Raw genomic sequence first — 22,506 nt, 5'->3', positions numbered from 1 at the left:
TGGAATGTGTTGACAAAATATGTAGGTGCAGATCTGAAAGCTTTTTGAGGATATAGCTGAAGATCACAGACTAGAACTTCATAATCTGGAGCAAGGTCCCTCAGGCTCATATTTAGGGTATAGATAACAACTGTTCACCGGTATCGGCCCAGTACAGTCTGGTCCCTGAGGCCAGGCCCACAGGCACCTGGGATTTCTGCCACAGCATCTTTTTCCTGCTGCCATCCATAGAGGCACATTCAATGCTGGAGCCCTGTCTTCCATCATCCTGGGAGCCCTGGTCTGCCAAGCACATGGCTGCAGTAGGTGGATAGAGGACAACACAGGTTGGGTGGTAAAGGTCTTCACTGAGCAGGACAATGGGATACTGACCACCTGAGGAAACTACATTGATGTGGGGATTCTCACTGTCAATCCAAGATGTTTCCACTCAGCCAGTCCACAGGAAAGTCAGTCACAGTCCCCTTCACAGATACAATTTTCCTCCATGAAAGCACTCCTGATTCTTTAAGCCTCAGGAGCTTGATGTCACCACTGCTCAGCTCTGACAGGTAGAGGGCCTTTTCCTGGACAAGATAATCTGCTGATGCGAGCAGATTCACACTGGTAAAGGGAAGTTTTCTGTGTTCTGGTACAGTTGCTTGTTGTGGTAAAGGTTTAAGATTTTTCAGATAGATCTATAAAAAAAATTAGTGGATGGCACTGGTCACGTCCACTTTAACTTTTTTTTTTAATTTTTACAAAAACTTTATTGAGAATTTCATACATGCATATAAGGTATTTTGATTCATCTGAATTTGACATTAGTGCTAGGATTCTTTAATTCAGATTTTCTGTCTTCTGAAAGCAGAAAGCAGTTAGCTTGTTCCCTTCCCAGAGCCTTAATCACTAAGCATTCCTGGAATCTATGTATTTTGAAGATATGATCAATCCTTTAAAGCCCTTCTCTTTAAAGGAGACATATTTTTAACTCACATCACACTGAACTGAAACTGATTTCCCACCATGTCCCGACCTGCGAGACAGTCAACGTGGGTACCTGGAGGGAGGAGAGAGGACCGAAAGGGACAAGTGATGCAAAGAATGGAGACAAGACAGGCTTTCTGATCAAGTCTCATTTATTGAACATCTACACAAAGTTTTTATAGAGAGGGAAAAGGGGAAACTTGGCAGGGACAAATCTATTGAGGCAGAGCAATTCTATTAACAGAACAATTATCATAATTACACCACACCAGTTGATCACAGAGTAAATTCCATAGTAACACCACAATTTTATATAGCAAGTTATAAATCAATTAAGAGGCTACACTTGCATGATTACAAAGTAATGCCAAAGCTTCCTAGGCAATTACATGAGAAATGAGGGAGTCTCTCAAGCGGTAAGTGCCCGAGTTAGAATAACATGTTTGTGTGAGGCTTTCAAGTATGGCCATCTGGTTAATCTCAAACCAGGTCAGACTTGATGTCTGGAAAACAGCTTTGCCAGGAATCAGGTCTTGCTATTTTCTGGGGTGGGGGCCTACGGCTCTCCACACCACCATATAACTTGTTTTATAATTTTAAAATGCTAAAATTGACAAATTCTCTGGATGGTGACCTGCTTATTAGTACATTTATCCTCTATTAATTTAAGACACAATCCTTCAAAAAATGTGTGTCCTCCAAGGCTAAACTCAGTGGAGCTTCTTGCATTTAGAAGTATATGCATCTCCACTAAGATACTGGAAAACTAAACAGAGATAAACACACTCTCTAGTCTGAACCTCACTGTGTTCTGGTGTGCTAAGCATGTCATAAAGGAATTTAGGTGAGTATGGTCTTCATTTAAGTATTTTAAGAAACTTTCCTTTGGCCACAATAACTCTTTTGTTATGATCAAGAGGCTTTATTATAGTCACAATGATACTCTGCAGATAACGAATATTAAAATTTAAATTGTGTATCAATTATTTTTCAAGAAGAAAGGTCTCCAATGTTTACAACTGTGTGTGGAGAATTCTAATACTCAAAGTCCAAATAAAGCAGAAACAAGGCATAGACATGTCAGGAAAATTCCAGAACAGTACCTGAGTGATAACTGTAGGCAATATCAGGAATACAAAGGCAGACTCCTGGACTGAAACACAGCTGATTCCATCATCTGCCAATAGGAAGCCTACCCGACAGTGACAGCTTCCCTTGGATCGTGGGTTCAGAAGACACAAGTGAGAACATCCAGTGTCCAGACAAGGACTAGAAGACCTGGGCTGGAGCACTTCATGCATTATCTAGATGCCACTCTGTGTTATTGAATCCTTTCAAACAGAAAGTGATCAATTTTCTTTTCTGTTCCTTTCCTTTTCCTTTTCCCTTCCTTCCCCCCTTCCCCCTTGCCTCCTTTCCCCTCCTCTTCCCCCTTCCCTTCCCTTCCCTTTCCTTTCCTTCCAGCTTCTACCTTCCTTCCCTTCTCTCATGTTTTATGTGCTAAGAATGTGCCTCATACCAGCTGATCACATACTGCTCTGCCACTGAGCTATAGCCCCAGGCCAAATTTGGCTTCTTAATTATTGTGGTTAGATGTCACTAGAGTTGGCTGTTAGACAGCACATACATATAGCCCTTTACAAGAGGACTCAGGAGATATTTTAAAGGACACTCCACATACCTTGAGTCCATAGGGCTGTCCGTAATGCTTGATGAGGACAGCCCTGTTCTTGCCTGTCATCTTCTCCATACGTTGTACTGTTCTTGTCTTTGTGCCAGACCAGAAGACTTCATCTTCAAACACAGCTACTGAAAAGGGATTCTTGATTTGTGTTAGCTGCAACATTTACAATGGTGAAGGTGAGCTTTCTGGAGTGAGTTTTACACAAGACACAGGACCCTTCAACCAAGCCTAATGTCAAAAAGACACTTACACTAATGCCAGTGCCATCTAAGTTGGCAGAGCCAATGCAATGAAATTTGTCATCAGACCAGAATGTCTTCCAACTTAACTGGTCAAGAGCTATGCTAGTTGTCCATCCAAGGCCTTGACTGATGAGTGTCTGTCTGCTGCTGCCATCCATTCCAACTTGCTCTATTTGAGGCTTTTCTCTAACTTCAGACCAGTACATCAATCTGTGTGAATAAAAGCCAGATTTAAGGTAGTGCATAGCCTTACAGAAAATATCTACCAACGCATTCTTGAAAACACTGACTTATCAAAATTAAAAGGTGAAGATTCCAAATGTGTGTAAAACATAGTTTAAAGTTTAATGTCACTACAGCAAAAGAGATTATTATTGACTGGGTGTGTGGTAGCTGGGGCTACAGGGAGATCCTGTCTCAAAAAGACCTAAAAAAAAGAAAAGAAAAAGAAACTGTTATTGACTTATGGTTCAATTATTTTTTCCTCAAATTTTATTTATTGTATTTTAAAAAATTTATTTAATAGCCACATGATTAGAAAAAGCATTTCATTATAGCTTTAACATATTCAATAACAATTTCCAGAGCAAAGACACATCTTTTTCAAAAGTGGCTGTAAATTTTTAGGTTCACAGTTGAATTAATACAGTTATACAATATTGAACTCAGTATAAACCCTGTAAGACATAAAATTGAGTGAGTTTTTAACCTTTAAAAAAGATCTCCATCACATTTTAAAATCTGTTTCCTACAGAAAGACTAATTTTTAATGCTACTAACACTTAGATGTTTGCACATGCATCTCTAATCTTTATGTATCTGATTATTACTAGTCACAGTCAGTTACACTCAGCTCCTTGGCACCTGAGTATGGATATAAAGTCATCAGGTAGATTTAAATGGTAATGTTTATCACCTCTACTAATTAACATTAAGCAAGTTTTTATGCTTCCTCCTCAAATATAACTTATTTTTTTATTTGTTGATTTTTGTGTGTGTATATTATACAGAACATCCCAAACAATCTTATTCATCTATATATCCACTTCCCAAATGGCACCCTCCCATAGCCTCCCCCCACCACTGGAGCCCATATACTCTGTCATCCCTGTTACTGTCCTCTGTATTGTCATCACTCCTAGCCATTTCCCAGTGCTTGTCCATCCGCTGAATCTAGCCAGTCCATCTAGAGTTCCTTGTTTTAGGAAGATCAGCTCTTCCTCATCTAGCAGCAATCACTTTTCAATGTTCCTTTTGATAAGATTGGGGTCTGCTATTCATTTTCCCAGTTCAATGCTGGGTTACTGTCTGGGAATCTCTTGGGCCACCCTGGCCAATAACTCAGAGGAAGGTATCTCCTGGCTGGCATTGTTTCTTGTTATGTAGCCTTTAGCTATACATATGGACTCTTAAAAAATTATATTGACCCCTTTAATCTTTGGTTATACTTTCCTTTTGGGTGTTTAAGACCCTGCAGTTGGCCAGATAAACCAATTTATTTTTTACTCTTAAGGTCATTTGAGGATCTGTTTTTAATTAGTTTTATTCCTTAAGGATAATTGTGAAATATTAAAACTTTTCCTTGAAACTTCATGGTGATTGTTTGCCATTACAACAAGAAAGCCTGAGAATACAATAGTCTCCAGCCTAGAAAATATCCAGTAAACTTGCCAATCTTTCCTCAGCTACAGAATAGCCAAGAGCCATGGGTATATGTGTGCCTCAGACCACATTCTTGACTGCAGACTATTACATGCTCCAAAAACTACTTCCAGTTTCCTGGAGACCATATCAATGATTCCTGATTGAGGGTATTACAAAGGTGAGAAAGAAAAAAGAGGATGCCAAATACGAGTTACCTTTGCCTAGATTTCCTATGTCTTTTAGAATTATATTTGTTATACACACAGGCATCTCCGTGACAGGATGGGAATGTTAACCTAAATTGCATGCCTTTGGGCTGAAGAGATGGCTTAATGGTTAAGACTGTTTGCAGTGAAGAACATCCGAGTTGGATTTCTAGAACCCATGTGTACAACTCCCAAAGTTGTACTCTCACCTCCACATATGCACCTTGGCATGTACACATGTGCACATGTGCACACACACACACACACACAAACACAGAGAAAAAGAGAGAATAATAAATACAATTTTAAAATTCACATGCCTTCACAGAAAGAAAAGACTGTAGATAGAATAACTCAAGCTTAACTCCAGTATGGATTATAATAAATTAAACATTCCCTTTAGTTTCCTTCTCCCTTTACCCACCACTTTAAAATCATAAATGTATCCGAGGCTTACATTTTTTTACCACAGCAGAAGAAAACATATGGCCCACTAAGTGAGCTACACTCATACCTCGTTTTACTGAAACAAAGAACTCTTTCCCAAAGTTTCTTAATGATTGTCATGTGTCTAGTTGATCCACATCACCATCAGATCTAGAGTCGGATGAGTTTTCTATTTACTCATTTCGGGTTTGGGGTTACTGAAGTAGAACTAAGGAGGAATAACAAATTCAATGGTCTTGACCAGGCATTTGACTCACCCATTTAGGGGATCCAAAGCCAAAGCCTTGGGCTGATTCACGCCACCATCCAGAACAACTGTGTACTCAGGTTTTCCTCTCCAAACAGCAATTAACTGAACTGCCAAAATCTGGCCAGATCTCCCATCAGTCCAGTAGAGATTCCTTCCAATCCAGTCAACCACTACACAGCTTGGGTTTATTCCTAAAGAGATTATTCAGCATGTGTTCTTGCACTAAATTATGACTTCATTAGACTTAAGCCCACAGATTCTAGACTTGCATGTCATAGTCATTCATTTTCCAACTGCTATAAACATACCCAAGAAAGAATATAATTATATGCTCCAAAATATCATCATAGAGGAAGTCAATCATTAGAAGCAGCTTGGCAGATCCATTATCTACTGAGATGACAATACATCATCCCATTTCTTACTGACTAGCAAGTATTGCTCTATTTTCTAAATCATTTAAAAATGCTATATGTATGAGTATATTGCCTGCATGTATGTAAGTACATCTGTGTCATACAATGCCTGCAGGTCAGAAGAGGACATCAGATTCCCCTGGAACTGGAGTTATAGACAGTGGTTACCAACCATGTGGGAGTTGGGAATCGAACCTAGGTCCTCTGCAAAAGTCTCCAGTGCTCTTAACTGCAGTTGCTCTATTTTAAAATTTATGGGTGTATGTGTGAGCCAGCCTATCTGTATGTGTACAATATGCATGCAGTACCTGAAGAGTCCAGAAGAAGGTATTGGACCCCCTGGATGTAGATTGGCTGTGAGGTGCCTGATATGGGTGCTGGGAACCAAACCTGAGTCCTCTGTAAGAGCATCAAGTGCTCTCAACCATTGAGCCATCTCTCTAGCCTTGCTCTCTTTTAGCTAAGGAGATCTAATCTGACCCATGTTTAATAGCCCTTCAGTGTGTGGTTCATGCTCTGTATATTTAATGAGAGTAGGATGAATGCTTTACAAAGGGGCCTACCTCTCACCACAGTGCCTTCCTTCTTTGTGTCCACACTTATCCACTTTATACTTTCTGAGTTGAGATCTGCCCAAAAGACTTTCTGATCCATTAAGTCATAGTCAATGGAGTTGATAATCTGGTTCTTGTCTGTAGCTGTCAGAATATCCTCTTTCAAGCTTCTTAGGCCAGAGAATAGGTTAAACTGAATTGCAGCAAACAGGATTGGCTCAGCACCTGCCAAAAAGGAACCGCTTTCAACATGACCATAACAGTGTTCAAACAGAGTTTGAACAGTGAAGAGTAGTACCGGCTAAGGAATAAGGGAACACAGCAGCTTTTGGCTACTTATTGCCAGGGCTGAAATTCCAACTAGCTCAAATTGAAGCAGTTCCTCATAACACAATGATTACAACAATAACCACAGTTTAAGGGTAACATAGAAAAAAGCAAGTGTACAAAATGTCACTGTGACATTTTCATTACATACAGATTATTGGACCTTGCTCATATGCACTCACACTCTCTTCTACCCACCCCCATCATTGGTCTGCTTCCTTTCTACACACACACACACACACACACACACACACACACACACACACACATACACACACACACACACACGTATTATATAATGCATAATTGAATGTAGATACCTCGTGAGAGAAAAAAATATTATTTTTGTCTCTCTTACCCCATTACCTTCTCTATTCTTTGCCCCTTTCCCCTCCCTTTAAATCTCCCCTGAAGGGGCTGTGAAATAGTGTTCTTATGACTTTCAAAATATGCTTGGTAAATTTAGCCAAACTTCAGACATTTATGTCTGGAGAGTCTGTCTCATGAGAAAGTCTATGCAGGAACGCCTGCTGGGGCGTTATCTCCAGAATGCCGGTACTCCCCTAGTTTCTCAGGAGACACCTTTATTTCCCAAGGCATATTATGGTGGTACAGTTATCCTGGTCATTATATTTTGCTTACCTGCTGTATTATAGCCTCTTTATTATTATTCACTGTTCTGTAAACATTTAACTGAAGCCCTAATGCATATGAGTATAAAAACAGAGTTGCCTGAGCGTTTGGCACTCAGGCGTGGATGAAGAAATAAGAGTAAAGAAATAAAGTGGCACGAGTCCCTTGGTCTTTTGTCAGTTCTGTGTAATCCATTCAGGTCCCATGGCTGCGCCCCTCACAGCCACCCCCCACTCATAATCTCCCCTTTTACTTCCATGTCATACACATAATTCACATTTAACTCTAGATTCCACATAGAACAGAAAACATGCAATATTTGTCTCCCTATGTCTACCTGATTTCATTCAACATGATCTCTAGTTCCATCTACTTTCCAGCAACAGACATGATTTTATTCTTCTTTATGGTTACATAAAATTTCATTGTGTACATACACCATGTTTTCTTTATCTGTTCATTTGTTGCTAGAGATTAAGCTAGTTTTGAAGGAAATATTTGGGGCCAGTGAACTGGAAAGATTGTGCTTCATAGGACCCATAGTCACAGAGAGTAGAGTTAGGAGTCCAAAGCTCATGGCCCAGTGTTGGGAAACCCTGCTGTTAGGGTTGTAGTTCTCCATGTCTGGATAGCCCTAAGGGGCTCAGCACCAAATGGAAGGACTCCCCTTTTCAGCAGGGGGCCTCCTGCTTTCTTCCTGGCTTACCTGGAAAGTGCCACCAAGCACGGATGCCTGACCTTATTTGGAACATGGCCTTTGGCATAGTTACCTGGAGCAAAAACTACCCCCAGGTTTTTTCTATATGATAATCAGGCATTGCCTGCTACCACATGTAAATAAAGTATACTATGAGCACCTATCAGCTTCAGCTGAGGCATTGGCTACTGCCTCCACACTATATTTTCCCTAGTTCTCCCACTGAATAAACAGAGCTGTTTCACTGAATCTGTTTCACTGCGCCCTTGGAACCTGCCTCCCCGGAAGGGCTTTCTTCCGTCAGTGCTCACTGGCCGTCCGGACTCCGTTCGTCGCTTCTGCTCCCCCTGCCCTCGTGGACTGGTGGCCAATGACCCGCGAAGAGAGGGAGAGACCCCCGCAGCTCCGCAGCCCAGGGTTTAGAAGATATCCCCAACTCCAGGTTACCTGTTGCCTTACAAGTGTGGCCATCAGGCCTCAGTGAGTAGCCAGGGTGACAGGTACAGATGTATGTATGAGCCCTTGGTATTGATACAGGTCTGACCGCAAGGCTGTCCCACTGACTCCCAGCACTCATCTACATCCTGGCATGTTCGACTACTGTTCTCTAGCTCAAAGCCTGGCTCACATGTACACACCTTAGAGAAATGAAAAGACATAAGCACATTCTCAAGATAAAATACCATGGTAAAAAGGTTTTGATCTTGGTATGAAATATGCATGGTGATACTTTCTATTTTGACAGCTGAAACTGTTCTCAGATCCAGCTTTGCTTTGAATATAGTCACTTCTTTCTCCTTATCAACCTTGTGCACTCCTTCCACCCTTCTTCCCATCATGGGTCCTGAGTGGAGCTGGATCAATGTGAGAAGAAGCACACAGACCTAACTTGAACTGGCTCTCTGCCAGTGGAGATGTTGGTGTGACTGGATATCACACAGAACATTTTCCTTTTGCTTTTCTATGAGAATCAAGTTCATTGCAGTCAGTTGAGTAATAAATATTCCCTAAACACAGTCAGTTCTCAAGGGCAGGTCAGACTCCAAATAGCCACATGGAAGCAACTCTAAAGTTGTCGGTTTCCTGACCTGTAACATGAGGCAGATGTTTGGCTCTTGGTGGCATTCAGAGTTTCTCCTATAGTGTCACCCACAGCTCTGAGCAGGGGTGGGACAAACCACAGGAGAAGCTTTTCCAGGCTGTGCAGCTGGAAGACAAAAGATGGGGGAGGAGCTAAACAGGACTCTCCAGGAGTCAGGAAGGCTCAAGTAAATGAATAGCAGTCAGGACAGCTCTGCTGTATAAATTTTAGAGGTCAAGGAGAGATCAGGCACAACCTGAATGAGTGAGCTACTTGTTTTCCCCAGACCCCGTATATAGCTGCTAGAGAACAGAAGCTGAAGCAACTAACAGGCCCAGCTGGGGACTCATAGCAGGCATGAGAACACAGCCCTGGTCTGCATGCCGATGAAGAGCAGGCTCCACCTTCATCTGAACCATCTGCACAGTCCTCTTTCCCATCACATACCATGCTGAAACTGAGGCAGGCACCCGTGTGGCACTGGAACTCAGAACCCTGGCACTTCTCAGGAGGACCTGGTGGGGGATTATCTCCTCCTTAGAGTTTTACAATCCAGTCCCTAGAATCCCTCCCCTACAAAGCTCCTCTGTGTGTAACCAAGAAGACCCCACCAATCAGAATAGGATAGATCTCAAGTTCTGCAACATCTGCAGTGGGTATCCATGAATGCCCTTGCCTTCCACCTCAGTGAGGTGCCCTGTACTTACATCCAGCCTCGTCACTGCCATCCCTGCGGTCCCTCTGCCCATCGCAGTGCCAGGAATCAGGCACACATTGGTCTCCATTGGCACAGGTCATTGCCTCAGGCCACATGGAAGCACCTCTGGGTCACAGTCCTGAGGAGACAGTGACAGTCAGTGTCCCCTTGCTCCAGCTAAGGAAAGAGCTCACAGAGGAACAGGAGGTCTAAGCTAGGCAATTAATCTCAAGTCCCCTTTGCAAGGATGCCAGATGAAGCCTCAATGCCCAGAAGTTACACAATTTATGAGAAGCTCTTCTTTTAGCTGGAGCTTAGAAGAGGTTTTCTAGGTGGAACAAACCAACTGGAGAGTCTTCATTTCATCCGGGAAACAGAAACAAAGGAATCTATTCTACAAACTAATCTAGATTTCTTTCTGTCACATTTAAAAAATTTGCATCTACTCTAAGTTGGGTACTTAGAGGGGAGAGGTCATCTGTAATAGCTTCTCATCTCTAGAGCCTTTAGACATTCTCAGCAGCTGAGCATGAAGATCACGTGTAAGCAGTAGGAGTCATCTAGGAGGCACCTTGCATAATTCTGGAGCTTTAGTGAACTTCATGGGGGCAACTAAGTGGAGCTAGTGACAAGGTTGAGCTCTTCAGAGTGTACCTCTAGATCAGCAGTCATCACGTTCCAGTCCTTGGAGATGTCCTCCTACAACACAAGAATCCCTTAAAAGCCTTACTTTCACCAGCTACCTTGTTAACACTTCGTTGTAGCTATGGGAACTTTCCTGGATGGTGATTATAGGTGACTTCTCTGTTTTTGTGTTTTCCTACAGAAAGCATGTGTTACTGAAATATTTAGAAACACATCCTTTACAATCCAGTTGTGTAGATTCTGCATCAGTGGATCCTACAGTGAGGGTCAAAAATTTTTAACTGCATCTTTACCACACATGGATAAATGTTTCTTGTCACTATTCCCTGAACAATGACAGTGTGACAAGTATTTACATAGCATGTATACTGTGCTGGGGATTATAGGTAACTAGAGAGGAAGTATGGAAGATGTCAGTTAGCTGTAAGGACATGCTATGCCCCTTCATCTAAAAGACCAGCATCCAGAGACTCTGGCATTCCAAGAAGCTCCAAGAACTGATCCCCTGAGTCTACTTGGGAGAGCGATGATACTTCAGTATTTTTCTGGAGGACTATGTTACCTTCTCATCTGTTCCATCTTTGCAGTCTAAATCATGGTCACATATCCACTCTGCGAGTACACATTCTCCACTCCTCAGGCACTTCATCTCCCCTTCTGGGCACCTCAGGGACAAGGCAACAGTGCAGCCTTCTTCATCTGAGTAGTCCAAGCAGTCTCGGTTCCCATCACAGTACAGGGAGGAAGATATGCATTGGCCATTCTCACACTGAAATTCAGAGGGGCTGCATTTCTCACGAACTGAGAAAGATAGAGCTCTGGGTAAGAACTCAGACAGATGTGAAGCAACTCAGTGACATAGAAAATGCTTTAAAGACTCTCCTGGTTTCTACTATTATGTTGGGACCCAGCCTCAGCAGGTGTTAGGCCAGGAACATGGCCGAAGTTAAAAGCTGCACTAGGAATGGCCTACTGAGAATCTCCTTCCCCAATCCTCTCTTCATCCTAGAAAAACAGTTCTGAGGGATAGGGATGAGAAGACATAGAAGAGGACACTGGGACAGGCAGAGTAAGGACCCTCCTCTCTATCTTTCATTTGTCTATAATAAAAGAAATTCTCCTATCACATCCACATATTCTGTTGTTGTTGAACTCAATGCCTACAGATAGGTACTGTTGATTTGGCTTAAGAACAGAACCAATCCCTAGAAAGTCATAAATATATATTAAAGGTAAACTACACCTAGACTTCTTTTCCCTTCTCTCATCTCTTTTCCTCTTGACACTCTCATGTAGCCAAGTACAATCCCAGCCCCTGGCTGCACACAGTTGCTTCTACTCCCAAATCTGCCGATAATCACCCAACTCTTCCTACTTCAATTCGAACAATTCTCTCCTCTACCCAAGTCCCACAAGGAGATACAGGTGTTGAAGCATGCCATTAGTGAGAGAAATAGACTCTGTATCCTATTAAAATGAAGGGAAAGTAACAAGGCCTACAAACGAGATAGCCCATCATGTGAAAAGACCTAGGATCAAATATTCAGGGAGGTAGATTTTAATTCAATAAAAAAAGAATTTTGGAAAATACTTTTTTCCACTAATGGAAGCCTTCTTTTGAAAGAAAGAAGAGTATTTTGTAGGATACTCAAGGGCCCTCTATCTCAAAGCTTTTCCTCTCTGGCTGTTACCTCCTTAAAGCACAGTGGATCATCATCTGTGGGTTCGGCCTGGACATATTCAATTTGTTGCTGACATTTCTTTGTAACTCCTAATTAATACTCTCAGACTTTTATGGTCATTTGGTGATGTAAGCAGAAGAATAAATCTTTGAGTTGCCCAGTGTATATTTGTTCCCAGCTAGACCAAACAGATGACACTCTGCCTTCTTGTGCCCACTCTCACAAACCAGCTCCCTTATGTGGTCTACTCAAGACAATATCGTTCACATTTTTACACTCTGGTGATTTGGCTATTTCAGTGACTGCAGAATGAATGAAGTACTGGCATATGTTCCCTCCCACACAAGAAGAAGGCTTGCAGAGCCTTCCTGCATTCGATAAGCTTTGGTAAGGCATGAGCTTAAATGTGAGTATGATGCTAATAAATCAACAGAGCTGACTGTGATGCACATGCCTTTGATACCAGCACTCAGGAAGCAGAGGCATGCCAATCTCTCTAAGATTGAGACCAGCCTGATCTATATAGTAAATTCCAGGCCAGTTGGGGTTACTAGGAAACCCCATCTCAAAAATAATAAATAAGTACAGTATAAAGGCATATTTGAACAAAAAATACACATACAACATAGTAATAATAAAGCTGTTGTGACCAGAAGTTTGAACCACACTTTGTATCCTTTCAGGGAGTAATGGTCCAGTATCAGCTAAGTTACCATTCAGAGTAAATTTATAAAACACAACTTCCATAGATAAGTGAATCAACTATAAGACAATTTAAAATATTCCCAGGAAGTGAGTGCCATGGGACTTACTGCATTCTTGCTCATCTCATTTGTCAGAACAGTCTAGCTTCCCATCACATCTCCAGCTCTCAGGGATACAGTGGGTCTTGTTGTCACAATGCAGAGAACAGTCTTCAGTGGGCTTCCAGCAGCCCAGTTCATCAGACCCATCCAAACACTGCTGAGCCCCATCACCGTGGTATTTCTCCTCTATGCACCTGCTTCTATCCAGACACTGGAAGGCCCCTATGGAAAGTGTCAAAGGCTAGCATCGGTTAGAGGGATGATTCAAAAGCATATTAACTTACTCTCATTCTGGAGTTTGAGGAGTAAACAGATTGCATTTCATTTGATCTGAATTTTAATATGTAGTTGATTTGTAAGCAACCTTTAATAATGTACTCAAGTCAATTGTGCTAACAACCTGAAATAAGTCATTTAAATAAGACCTCATTAATTTGGTTGCTTTGAAAAGGTTAAACGACAACTAACTCTTTTAAGTGAGTCATTTAGGTCACTCTGTGGACCAGACTATACAAAGACAAATATTAGAACACACCAAACTTAGGGAAGCAAGCAGGCAGTAAACACTGACTTAAATGGATGAAATGTACTCAGGAAATCAGCATTCCTACAGACTATGGCTTCCATCTATGTTTACTTGTCTAGGAAATATTGGAATGATGACAATTAAACAAATACTCAGGCAACTGAGGTCATGCACCCAAAGATGAGTCAGCATACCTGGCACAAAACACTGAGGACAGGAGAGAGTGGCGAACCTGGCCAATGGCAGACCCGAGAGCAGTTCTCTTCATCAGAGCCATCCTGACAGTCACCATCACAGAGGGACTCCTGGGGAATGCAGGCCTTCCCATCTTGACAGGGGACAGAGGTTTGGGTGCAAAGCACAGGAGGAGGGGAAGGGGCAGTGGGCGCTGCCCCCTTAAGCCCAGGATCTAGAGCAAATTGTGTCTTTTTAGTGAGTCAGTCCAGGAAGGCCCAGCAATGAGACATGCTCCCATTGTCCTCTCCCTCACGAAGCCATATCAGGGCTGAGTTTCCACATGTCTATACTTCATAAGAAGCACAAATGAATCCACCCAAAGCTTACATCATTAGATGAAGTGTTCTTTAGGGAACATTACCTGCTAGCTTCAACCTTAATTTTTTTTAACCACCCAGTGCTCTATTTCCACCTGAGAAATGAAAAATAGAATGTAATTTTGCATCACATGATGATGTTTCCATCAACCATAGACTACACATAGGATGATCCCATGGTTATAACGAGGCTGAAATGTCACGCCATCTCCAATGAAGCCCACGTGAGATCCTCCATGGGTTGAGGCTGGAACTTCAAGGAAGGTTGCCTCTTGGAATTGGCTGTGCTAAAAAACATGCAGTCTACTTGGCATGCTTTTACTTGCTATTATCTTTCTGACTGTCACTGTATCATGGACTTTCAGGGGCCCAGAAAGCACCTGGTGTCCTTGACACCGCTGCCACTGCCTTTATTGAATCTTTTAATTATCCTAGTATGCAGGAAAAGTTCTCAGGAACTCAATCACAAAAGACAATTTTGCCTTCAGGTGCATCACTATTAATGAAAGCTATTTTAAATGCAACAAGAAGTAGTCAAGCAGAATTAATGCTGGAAAGTCCAGGGAATAACAGATTTTTAGAAGAGAGACATAGATGAGTAAAATATAGATAGAAGAAGGGTTTCTTGGTATTCATTACAATTCATGGATAAATTGGCAAGATTAAGACCACCTTGGTGTCTTTTGATAAAAGATCAACAAGAGAGCATTAAAAGGCAACTACAGACAGTATTTGAAAATTGGTAGGATAAGAGAGAAGGATGGTTTCATGGATCCCTAACATGGGATAGCCTTTTTGGGACCTATAGAGTTAAAAATAACTTAGAAGCCCTATGGCTCACTACAAATAAGCAAGGAATATTATCAAATAGTTAAAAAAGTAACAATCAGGCACAGCTGGTGTTGAAAGTGCTTAATGAGTTAAGGTCATCCTGACTTGGGACTACAAAGCCGAGCAGAATCCTAAGTGTGTGAGAAAGGCTGGCAGTAAAAACCACAGTAAAGCAAGAATTTACTGTCTAGTATCAGGTTGATAAGATAGAAAAATGTGTTGACAAAACTGTTTTACTTTCATCTCTGGAACTGTGAATCTTAGCATGACTGTTCTGCGTTTTTTTGCAATCTTTGCTGTATATATTTCAAACCTTGCAGCTGTAAAAATACACTCAGACTTTCATCAAGCTCCTTTGTGTCTGTTTGTCATTCGCCGACTCCTTGTCCACCCTCTCGACGACCCTGTTCCCGTCGGACTGAACTGCCCCAGTCTGGGCTGGTCCGTCGCACTGAAAAATTCCTGTTGCCTCGTTATTACAATCAACCCATGTGAACAAAACTACTATGCTAACATAAGCAACCTTTACTAATGTACTCAAGTAAATTGTGCTAACAACCTGAAATAAGTCACAGCGTATATACTTTTTAGAGTAGGTATACTCTCTAATATCAAGGTTTGTGTGAGTGCATTTTATGATGGTAGCACAGCAATGATACCACTGAACAACATGTTTCTCAGAATCTGTCCCTACCTTAAGTGATGTGTGGTAGTCCTTCTGGTTCCCTGGCATAGGCCAAAAGTCAGCATAAAATAGGCACTCATTTGTTGAGATGCATAAATTATACTGCTATAAGTCACCAATTAATATTCATCAGCAACTATTGCAGCAACTGAACAGATTCATTAGAACTGCTCGTAAGTGTGTTGGTGCGTGCCTTTAGTCCCAGCACTTGGGAGGCAGAGGCAGGCAGATCTTTGTGAGATTGAGGTCAGCCTGGTCTTATACAGTGAGTTCCAGGTCAGCTGGGGCTACAGGGAGACCCTGTCTTAAAACAAAACAAAACAAAACAAAACAAAAAACAGGAAGAAAAAAAAGATGAGGGAGAGAGAGAATCAGAACTGGATTTGTAACAGAAAAATTAATTTTATCTACACACTTTACCACCTAAGGGTAATGCTTTTTAATTCTTAAGATCAGGCTGAAATGACCATTGAGCCAAAAGGTCAGGTGGGTTACAGAGAAGAGGGAGATGAGAGATTATGGGATTGGATGAGCAGAGAAATGGTTCTGCCCCTTTGGTTTCTACTCAGCTTTGAGATGCCCAACTGCTTCTACTCGACAAAGGTTATAAAACCTGCGATATGAATTCCCATTTTTCTGCTTCCTAATCTCGGGTTGGATTTCTAGTTCTGCAAAAGGCTTATATGAAAAGATGACAGGAAAGCCAGCTTTATGTAAATCCATCTGAAAAATTCCTGATACAATGACAGTCAAAGGAAGAGTACTGCATTCCCTAAAGAGGGTGAGAGCCCCAGTCTAAACACTGGAAATGCAAAAGACTCTGAAATATCAAATTTTCTGAATTCAACATGATGCCATTAAAGAACACTCTATACCTGACTTCATATGACAGGTTACAATCAAAAGGCAGACCTACTAAAAAGGTAGGAAATGACCATAAGCCTGTGTGCATAAGGTGTACACAAACTACAAATTAATTTCATGCTTACTCTTGTTTCACCCCTAAGATACCCCATTATGTATCTGCAAATACTCCAAAATTTGAAACATTCTTTATCCCAAGTGTTTTGGATAGAGGATAGTAACCTGTCTCCACAGCCCTGAGGAGCACCACAGAGGGTCCTCTGAAAATGTCACTGCTGTGTGTCTCATGAAAAAATGGGTTCTTTGGTAAATCAGTTTAGGAAACTGGTTTAGAGCTAATTTTTTATTATTAGACTAAGAGCCTTAAATATGCAACTGTGAAAGAGGCTTTCCAAAAGGGCCTATGGCAGATGGACAGACTTCTTTGACTATTGCTAAGGGACTTGCAGTTATTGCTAAATAACTGTAAATCCATTAGTAACTCCAAAAAACTGGGTTAGGGTCTTAAACTCTCAGAATATGAACAAGAGGGCTTGCAGAATTGCACCATGAAACAACTGCCAATAGAAACACAGTAAACCCAGGACTTTATCCTAGAAATCACCCTAGAGAATAGTGCCCAGAGGAAGACTCACCTGGCACCTCCGGATTCTCTACCAAGATGATCATTTTCCTTATGTGTGGCTCCTTCAGCACAGAGAAGGGCTCCAACGTCTTCCTGTTCCACAGCACAAGCGCTGCCTTGTCTGCAGTTACTAGATAGGGTTCATGAGCCACCATAATCCCACCACTCCAGGATGTGTTCAAAGAATATGTCTGGTTTTTCAGGAGACTCAGACTTTGCAACCCTAGGGAAGAATCAAGGTTGATCTGTTATCTAGAGCTGGGCAAAGTGCATGGGTACAATTTGATGGAGGTTCAAAGACACAAAACTGCATAGAAAGCAGTACGTTCTCTTCTGTTCAAGTTTCACAAGTTTTAGTTTTATATTGAAAATTAATGAATGTCTTGGGATCCAGGAAAGTGAGGGTCTTAGGTATGTCATCTGTCATGATGAGGAAACATTAGATGTGACTTTACTTTCTCAGTGTGCACTAAAAAACACATGGCTGTCAGCATGTCCCTGTGAGACCTCAATGATGGCTGCTGGGTAAGATGAACAAATTCAGGTGCACATGTATAATCGTACCTGTTAGCAAGGTATAACTGCCTCTTAGTACCTCATTTGTATTGAAAATTACATATGTTATTTCTAGTTGTGGAAGTAGAATCAAATTCTGAGGAAAATTCTGAAAAACAACTAAGTATATTTTTTAAAGAACTATTAAATATATTACTTCTGATGTATTCTAATTTTTAAATTATCAAACTAGACTTTTAGATGAGATGAGTCTGAAGTGAGTCATCTTAACTGTCAAACCTCAAGTTAAAGTCCTTGTCTAAGCAATCCTCAGAATAAGTAGGAAAGCTAAACAACAGGATTTTAGCATGAAGTACCAGCACATGTTTGAGGTGATGAATATACTAATTACTGTGATTTGATTCTTACACATTGTAGAAAGGCGTCAAAATATCACACTTCACCTTATATGTATGTACAATTATATGTATCAGTTAAACAAAGGGGAAGGGAGTCTGGAGAGATGGCTCAGTGGTTAGGAGCACTTGCTGCTCTTGCAGAGGACCTAGTTTCTGTTGCCAGCACTTACATCAGGTGGCTTAGAACCACCTGTAACCTCTGTTCCAGGGGATGTAATGTCCTCTTCTGGTCGCCACAGGTACTTACACACAAGTGGTGTACATTCAGACAAGCAAGCACACACATACACATAAATAAAAACAAATTAAATTAAAATTTTAAACCCAAAATTTTTGCAGAATATCCAAAAACACAAAAATAAATTTAAATTTAAAAATGGCTAGAAATATGTTAAAAAGAAGACTTAAGCTTGTCCTCAGACTCTGCCCACTCTACCAGTTGTAGGGTGCTTACTCAATCCTTTGGTGGCTCAGAGGATAGTAGCAGATCCGAGGTCCAAGGCCATCTGAGTGTTTGCTGCCCAGGTGCCTCTCCAAAATTCCCGTCTGTTTTTGCCATCCAGAATCATGCTTTGCAGGGCCTTCCCACTCTCCACCCAGTAGAGTGCCTTCCTGGGCCAGTCAAGAAGCAAATGCAGTATAATATTGTGGGTGCTATAGAGGGTATGTGTATCAGTACCTGGAATTCTGGTCTTCTGAATAGCACCTCAGTCTCAGGGTAGCCAGTACACATTCCCAGTTGATATGTCCACATTTGCTGAGTAGACTGTAGGAGGAACCATGACTGCATTAGAAAGAGCTTCCAAATGCATTCATCCAACAGTTCCTATCATGAGCTTCATAATGCCTACTCTGGTTTCAGCACCTGGTCATTCAAGCTTCATTGGCTGTCACAGCCACCTGACAAAGGAAGAATCCACTAGCTCTTGAAGGTTCAAGTAGAAAGTTCTGAATTTTCACTCAGGTCTGTAACTTTAGATTCACATTCCTTCTCACAGGTCAATTTGGAAATCATTCAATTATACATCAAGGGCCTAGAACTGAAATTGCTTTAGAAAAACAGATTGGGACAAGTGACATCAAAACAGATTGAAAGGAAGGGCACTTAGAGGATGCATACAGTAGGGACGTCTACAGTTAGAAGACATGGGCATAATAAGGGCCAAGTATATAAAAACCATGAACGTTTCCTTTTAGATGTGAATAACTGAGTCACACACTAACTTTCAAAGTACTCTTCTCTTCCTACCCATACCCAGGATAGCTAGTCTATGCCTGGCACTAAGCTAGGTGTTCAGCTAAGTGAAGTGCAGTATCAGGCTAGAAAGTTAGAATGCCTCCCTCAGCAGCTGTTCCATCATGAGGTGTTGGTTCATTTCTATGCCTCAGTTTCCTCAAATGTAGTGTAGTGATAACAGTTTTCTCATAGGATTGATACAAGTGGTAGAGTTAAACATGTAAAAATCCTAAAACCTTGTCAGCTATTTTATAGTAAGTTACTAAAGCTGACTGTGCAATATCACAACAGCCAAATGTCAACTGCTTGGGAAGTGGACAAATGCATGAATGACGACACAAGAAGGGGGCATCGTGTGGAAGCCAGAATACACAGGGCTTAATATGTATCTCGTTCTTCCTGCTTTAGGGTGGGAATATTTCTTTATTATATCATGACTGTAGAGGAGAAACTTCCATAAGATTACACTTCTGAATGGTCCCCATATTTATGAAATCTTTCTTGGCCAGGCAAAGTGAAATGACTTGAAGTTGGAAAATTAAAGTAGATTGGCCATCCTCAGCTCAGTGCTGGCTCTCCTTCGTAAGGCTCTGCCATCTGCAGAGAACATGCATTCTCATATGGAGCTATAAACTTAATCTTGACCTTTTATAGATTCAAGGTTGAAGGCTTACTTGCCAGGGTCATAGAATGTTCCACATTGATTCTTAAAGAGATATACATTGAAGTACTCTCATTTTTGTTTTTGCTAAGAATTTTATCAGGCTCAACTTTCAAATTGAGGATAAATTGATATACTCAAGAGAAAACACTGACACTAGAATATTTCAATATATTGATGGGTTGTAAAGAAGTCACATAATCCACAAATAGGTCTAGAGAACAAGGATGACACTTCTTGCCTTTGTCATGTATTTGTCCATTGATACAGTTGGGATCTTGACTATTCTAAGACCAACGTATTAATTGTTTGGTGTCCAACCTATGGGACTATTAGGATGCTGTGGGACTTTTAATGGGTGAGGACCACTGGGATATATTTAAGTCATTGGGAGTAGGTTCCCTCAAAGGGTTCTGTGGGTATGCAATTCCTTCATTTTCCTTTCTTTTTTTTCCTCTCTTGTTCTTTGGCCATGAGGTGAGCGGTCATGATCCATGAAGCACTTCTCACCTTTACATCAAGCACCAACCATGAGAGGTCTGAAAGCAATGTGTCCACCTGAATGGAATGCAAGCTGAAACAAACCTTTTCATCTATCATCTATCTATCTATATATCTATCTATCTATCTATCATCTATCATTTATCATCTATCTATCATCTATCTATCATCTATCATCTATCTATCATCTATCTATCTATCATCTATCATCCATCTATCTATCTATATCTATCTATCTATCATCATCATCATCTATTTATTTATGATTTTTCTTTTATAAGTTGAACATCTCAGGAATTCATCATAGTTATTGAAAGCTGGCTGTCAGCCATATACCTGCTCCACAATTGAGCAAGCTCAGAGGAAATGGCCTGGCTTTGATATATCCTTGTCATAATAATCGTAACACAAAAAATGAATTTGTATGACCAGATAGCTAGGAGTAGGCAACATTTTAATTAAGTGGGAAGCTATCACAGTCAATGGTTCCCCAGATAGCCACCAGATATGTGGAAGGATCACTGCCTGTTTCAGATTACCCTATTTTCTGCCTCACATTGGAAGTTGCTACACACCAGTCACTGTGTTCACCTGCAGCCCTCTGGAGAGCATGTGCTGAGGGAAGTCTCTGGGTCCTGTATTTCAAAGACACTTCTTGCAGTAAGGCTTATCCTTGGCATTTGGCAGAACACTCAAGTACCTTCAGAAATCTAATTACTTACACTGGAGCTCAAGTCTCAGACTTCCTTTACAAAGTAGATGTTTGCATTTAGATAGAGTACAGGGATCTTGAGGGTGAGGCGTGGCATTTAGGAGTGTGGGAAAGAAGAGAAAGTATATATTGCCATATTAAAAAAAATCTTGCTTTTTCTCTCTTAAATCTGCATTGCAAATGACTTCTAAATCAGCATAAGAAAAATCTGCAATGCAAAACTGAAGAACAATTGGTTCATTTCTACCCTTCCCTGAATTATATCCAGAAAAGCTAAGTTTTAAAACCCTCGTTCAACCTCTAGGTAACCTTGTGACAGTGGTCACATCTGAGAACAAAGGTTAATAAGAGACACAACAGTTAAATTAGTTACTCTTAATCTTTAGCATGAAGATACATTCAGATTAGAGATGGATAAGATTTTTTGACCCTAGAAATTTTAGAGTCAGCCAATAAAAAGGGAAAGTAAGATGGTTACCACAACTAACCTGAACACTGGGTCCAAATCTCTTGCTTTTGTCATGAATATCCACTTGAATAGACTAGATGCCCCTGGGTATTTGTCCAATAAACAAAGTTCCTTTTCCAATCAACATCCAATAAATAGAGGTTCCCAGGATGCTCCTGTACCAGAGTTCTCTCTATAGCCATTCCCATTGAGCCAACTTTCAACAAGTAAACACGTTTTCCAGAAGAAAACACAACTTTTAACTCTACGAAGGAAAAGGAGAGACTCGCTGCTTCACCATTTATAAAGTGAGTTCCTGGTCCCTTCTTGAGTAGCTTTATCTCAAGCTCAGTATCCATAGAAACGGGTGTTACAGCACTGCCTCTGCAGCACATGAGCATGAGCACTACAGCTTCTAAGGAAGTGAGATGTTTGCCAGTGTTCCTCTGCTTTCCCATGGCATTAGGTATTTTGGATTTTTGCTAGATGGCTAAGATCAAATCATCATGATGAGAGCTGGGGTGCTGTTAAAAATGCCTTGCTACTAAAGAATATTAAATACTCTCACTTATCTAAAGAAATATTAAGTTTTTGAGTATAACTGTATACAATATATAATGCTCAAAATAAAATTTTAAACTGATTAGTTTTCTGCTACAGCTTCTCATACCATGATCGCTTCAAAGCTACCCCTGTGAACTGCATTTTTAAAGAGAAGTTGCAATACACTCATAGACATAAAATAAAAATAATAAAATATTAAAAAAGAGAAATTGGAGAATAAATATTTACATGAATTATTCTTCTTAAAATTTTAATATTCTACCAACTGGGGGTGGTGGCACATGCCTTTAATCCCAGCACTCCAGAGGCAGAAGCAGATAGAGCTCTGTGAGTTCAAGGCCAGCCTGATCTACAAAGTAAGTTCCAGGCCAGTTGGGGCTAGAGAAAGACCCTGTCTCAAAACGACC

At 40.9% G+C, this 22,506-nt stretch overlaps 1 protein-coding gene across 3 annotated transcripts; it reads right to left on the bottom strand.

The window, feature by feature from the left end:
- Nucleotides 1-1,511: 1,511 nt before the first annotated feature.
- LOC103744318 (low-density lipoprotein receptor-related protein 6) lies at nt 1,512-21,793 on the bottom strand. Of its 3 annotated transcripts, none has more exons than XM_008846055.1 (13): nt 21,576-21,793; nt 18,431-18,742; nt 17,073-17,285; nt 13,698-13,912; nt 12,984-13,199; nt 11,052-11,290; nt 10,499-10,543; nt 9,855-9,983; nt 6,419-6,634; nt 5,447-5,630; nt 2,901-3,102; nt 2,648-2,803; nt 1,512-2,297 (listed from the first exon to the last, which is right to left on the bottom strand). In XM_008846055.1, the coding sequence occupies exons 8-13, from the start codon at nt 9,958-9,960 to the stop codon at nt 2,271-2,273; spliced, it is 891 nt and encodes a 296-aa protein (XP_008844277.1). In that variant the 5' UTR covers nt 9,961-9,983; nt 10,499-10,543; nt 11,052-11,290; nt 12,984-13,199; nt 13,698-13,912; nt 17,073-17,285; nt 18,431-18,742; nt 21,576-21,793; the 3' UTR covers nt 1,512-2,270. The 3 variants fall into 3 exon arrangements, with proteins under 3 accessions (XP_008844277.1, XP_008844279.1, XP_008844278.1); XM_008846057.1 differs by having other exon boundaries at nt 18,656-18,742; XM_008846056.1 differs by lacking the exon at nt 10,499-10,543.
- Between the last annotated feature and the right edge of the window lie 713 nt (nt 21,794-22,506).

This window comes from Nannospalax galili, unplaced genomic scaffold, assembly GCF_000622305.1.
Source record: "Nannospalax galili isolate Female #2095 unplaced genomic scaffold, S.galili_v1.0 scaffold1282, whole genome shotgun sequence".
In the NCBI taxonomy this organism is placed as follows: Eukaryota; Metazoa; Chordata; class Mammalia; order Rodentia; family Spalacidae; genus Nannospalax; species Nannospalax galili.
Note: the sequence above shows the minus strand (reverse complement) of the source record. Positions and strands in the feature narration are given on the sequence as shown.

What these genes read in the sequence shown, in the direction of transcription:
- LOC103744318 (XM_008846055.1), bottom strand. Translation starts at nt 9,960, where the DNA reads ATGTGGCCTGAGGCAATGACCTGTGCCAATGGAGACCAATGTGTGCCT. An exon ending in TAGATGGCACTGGCATTAGT is followed by an intron (nt 2,804 to 2,900) that starts GTAAGTGTCTTT and finishes TAAATGTTGCAG; the next exon opens with CTAACACAAATCAAGAATCC. An exon ending in GACAGCCCTATGGACTCAAG is followed by an intron (nt 2,298 to 2,647) that starts GTATGTGGAGTG and finishes TCTGTTTGAAAG; the next exon opens with GATTCAATAACACAGAGTGG.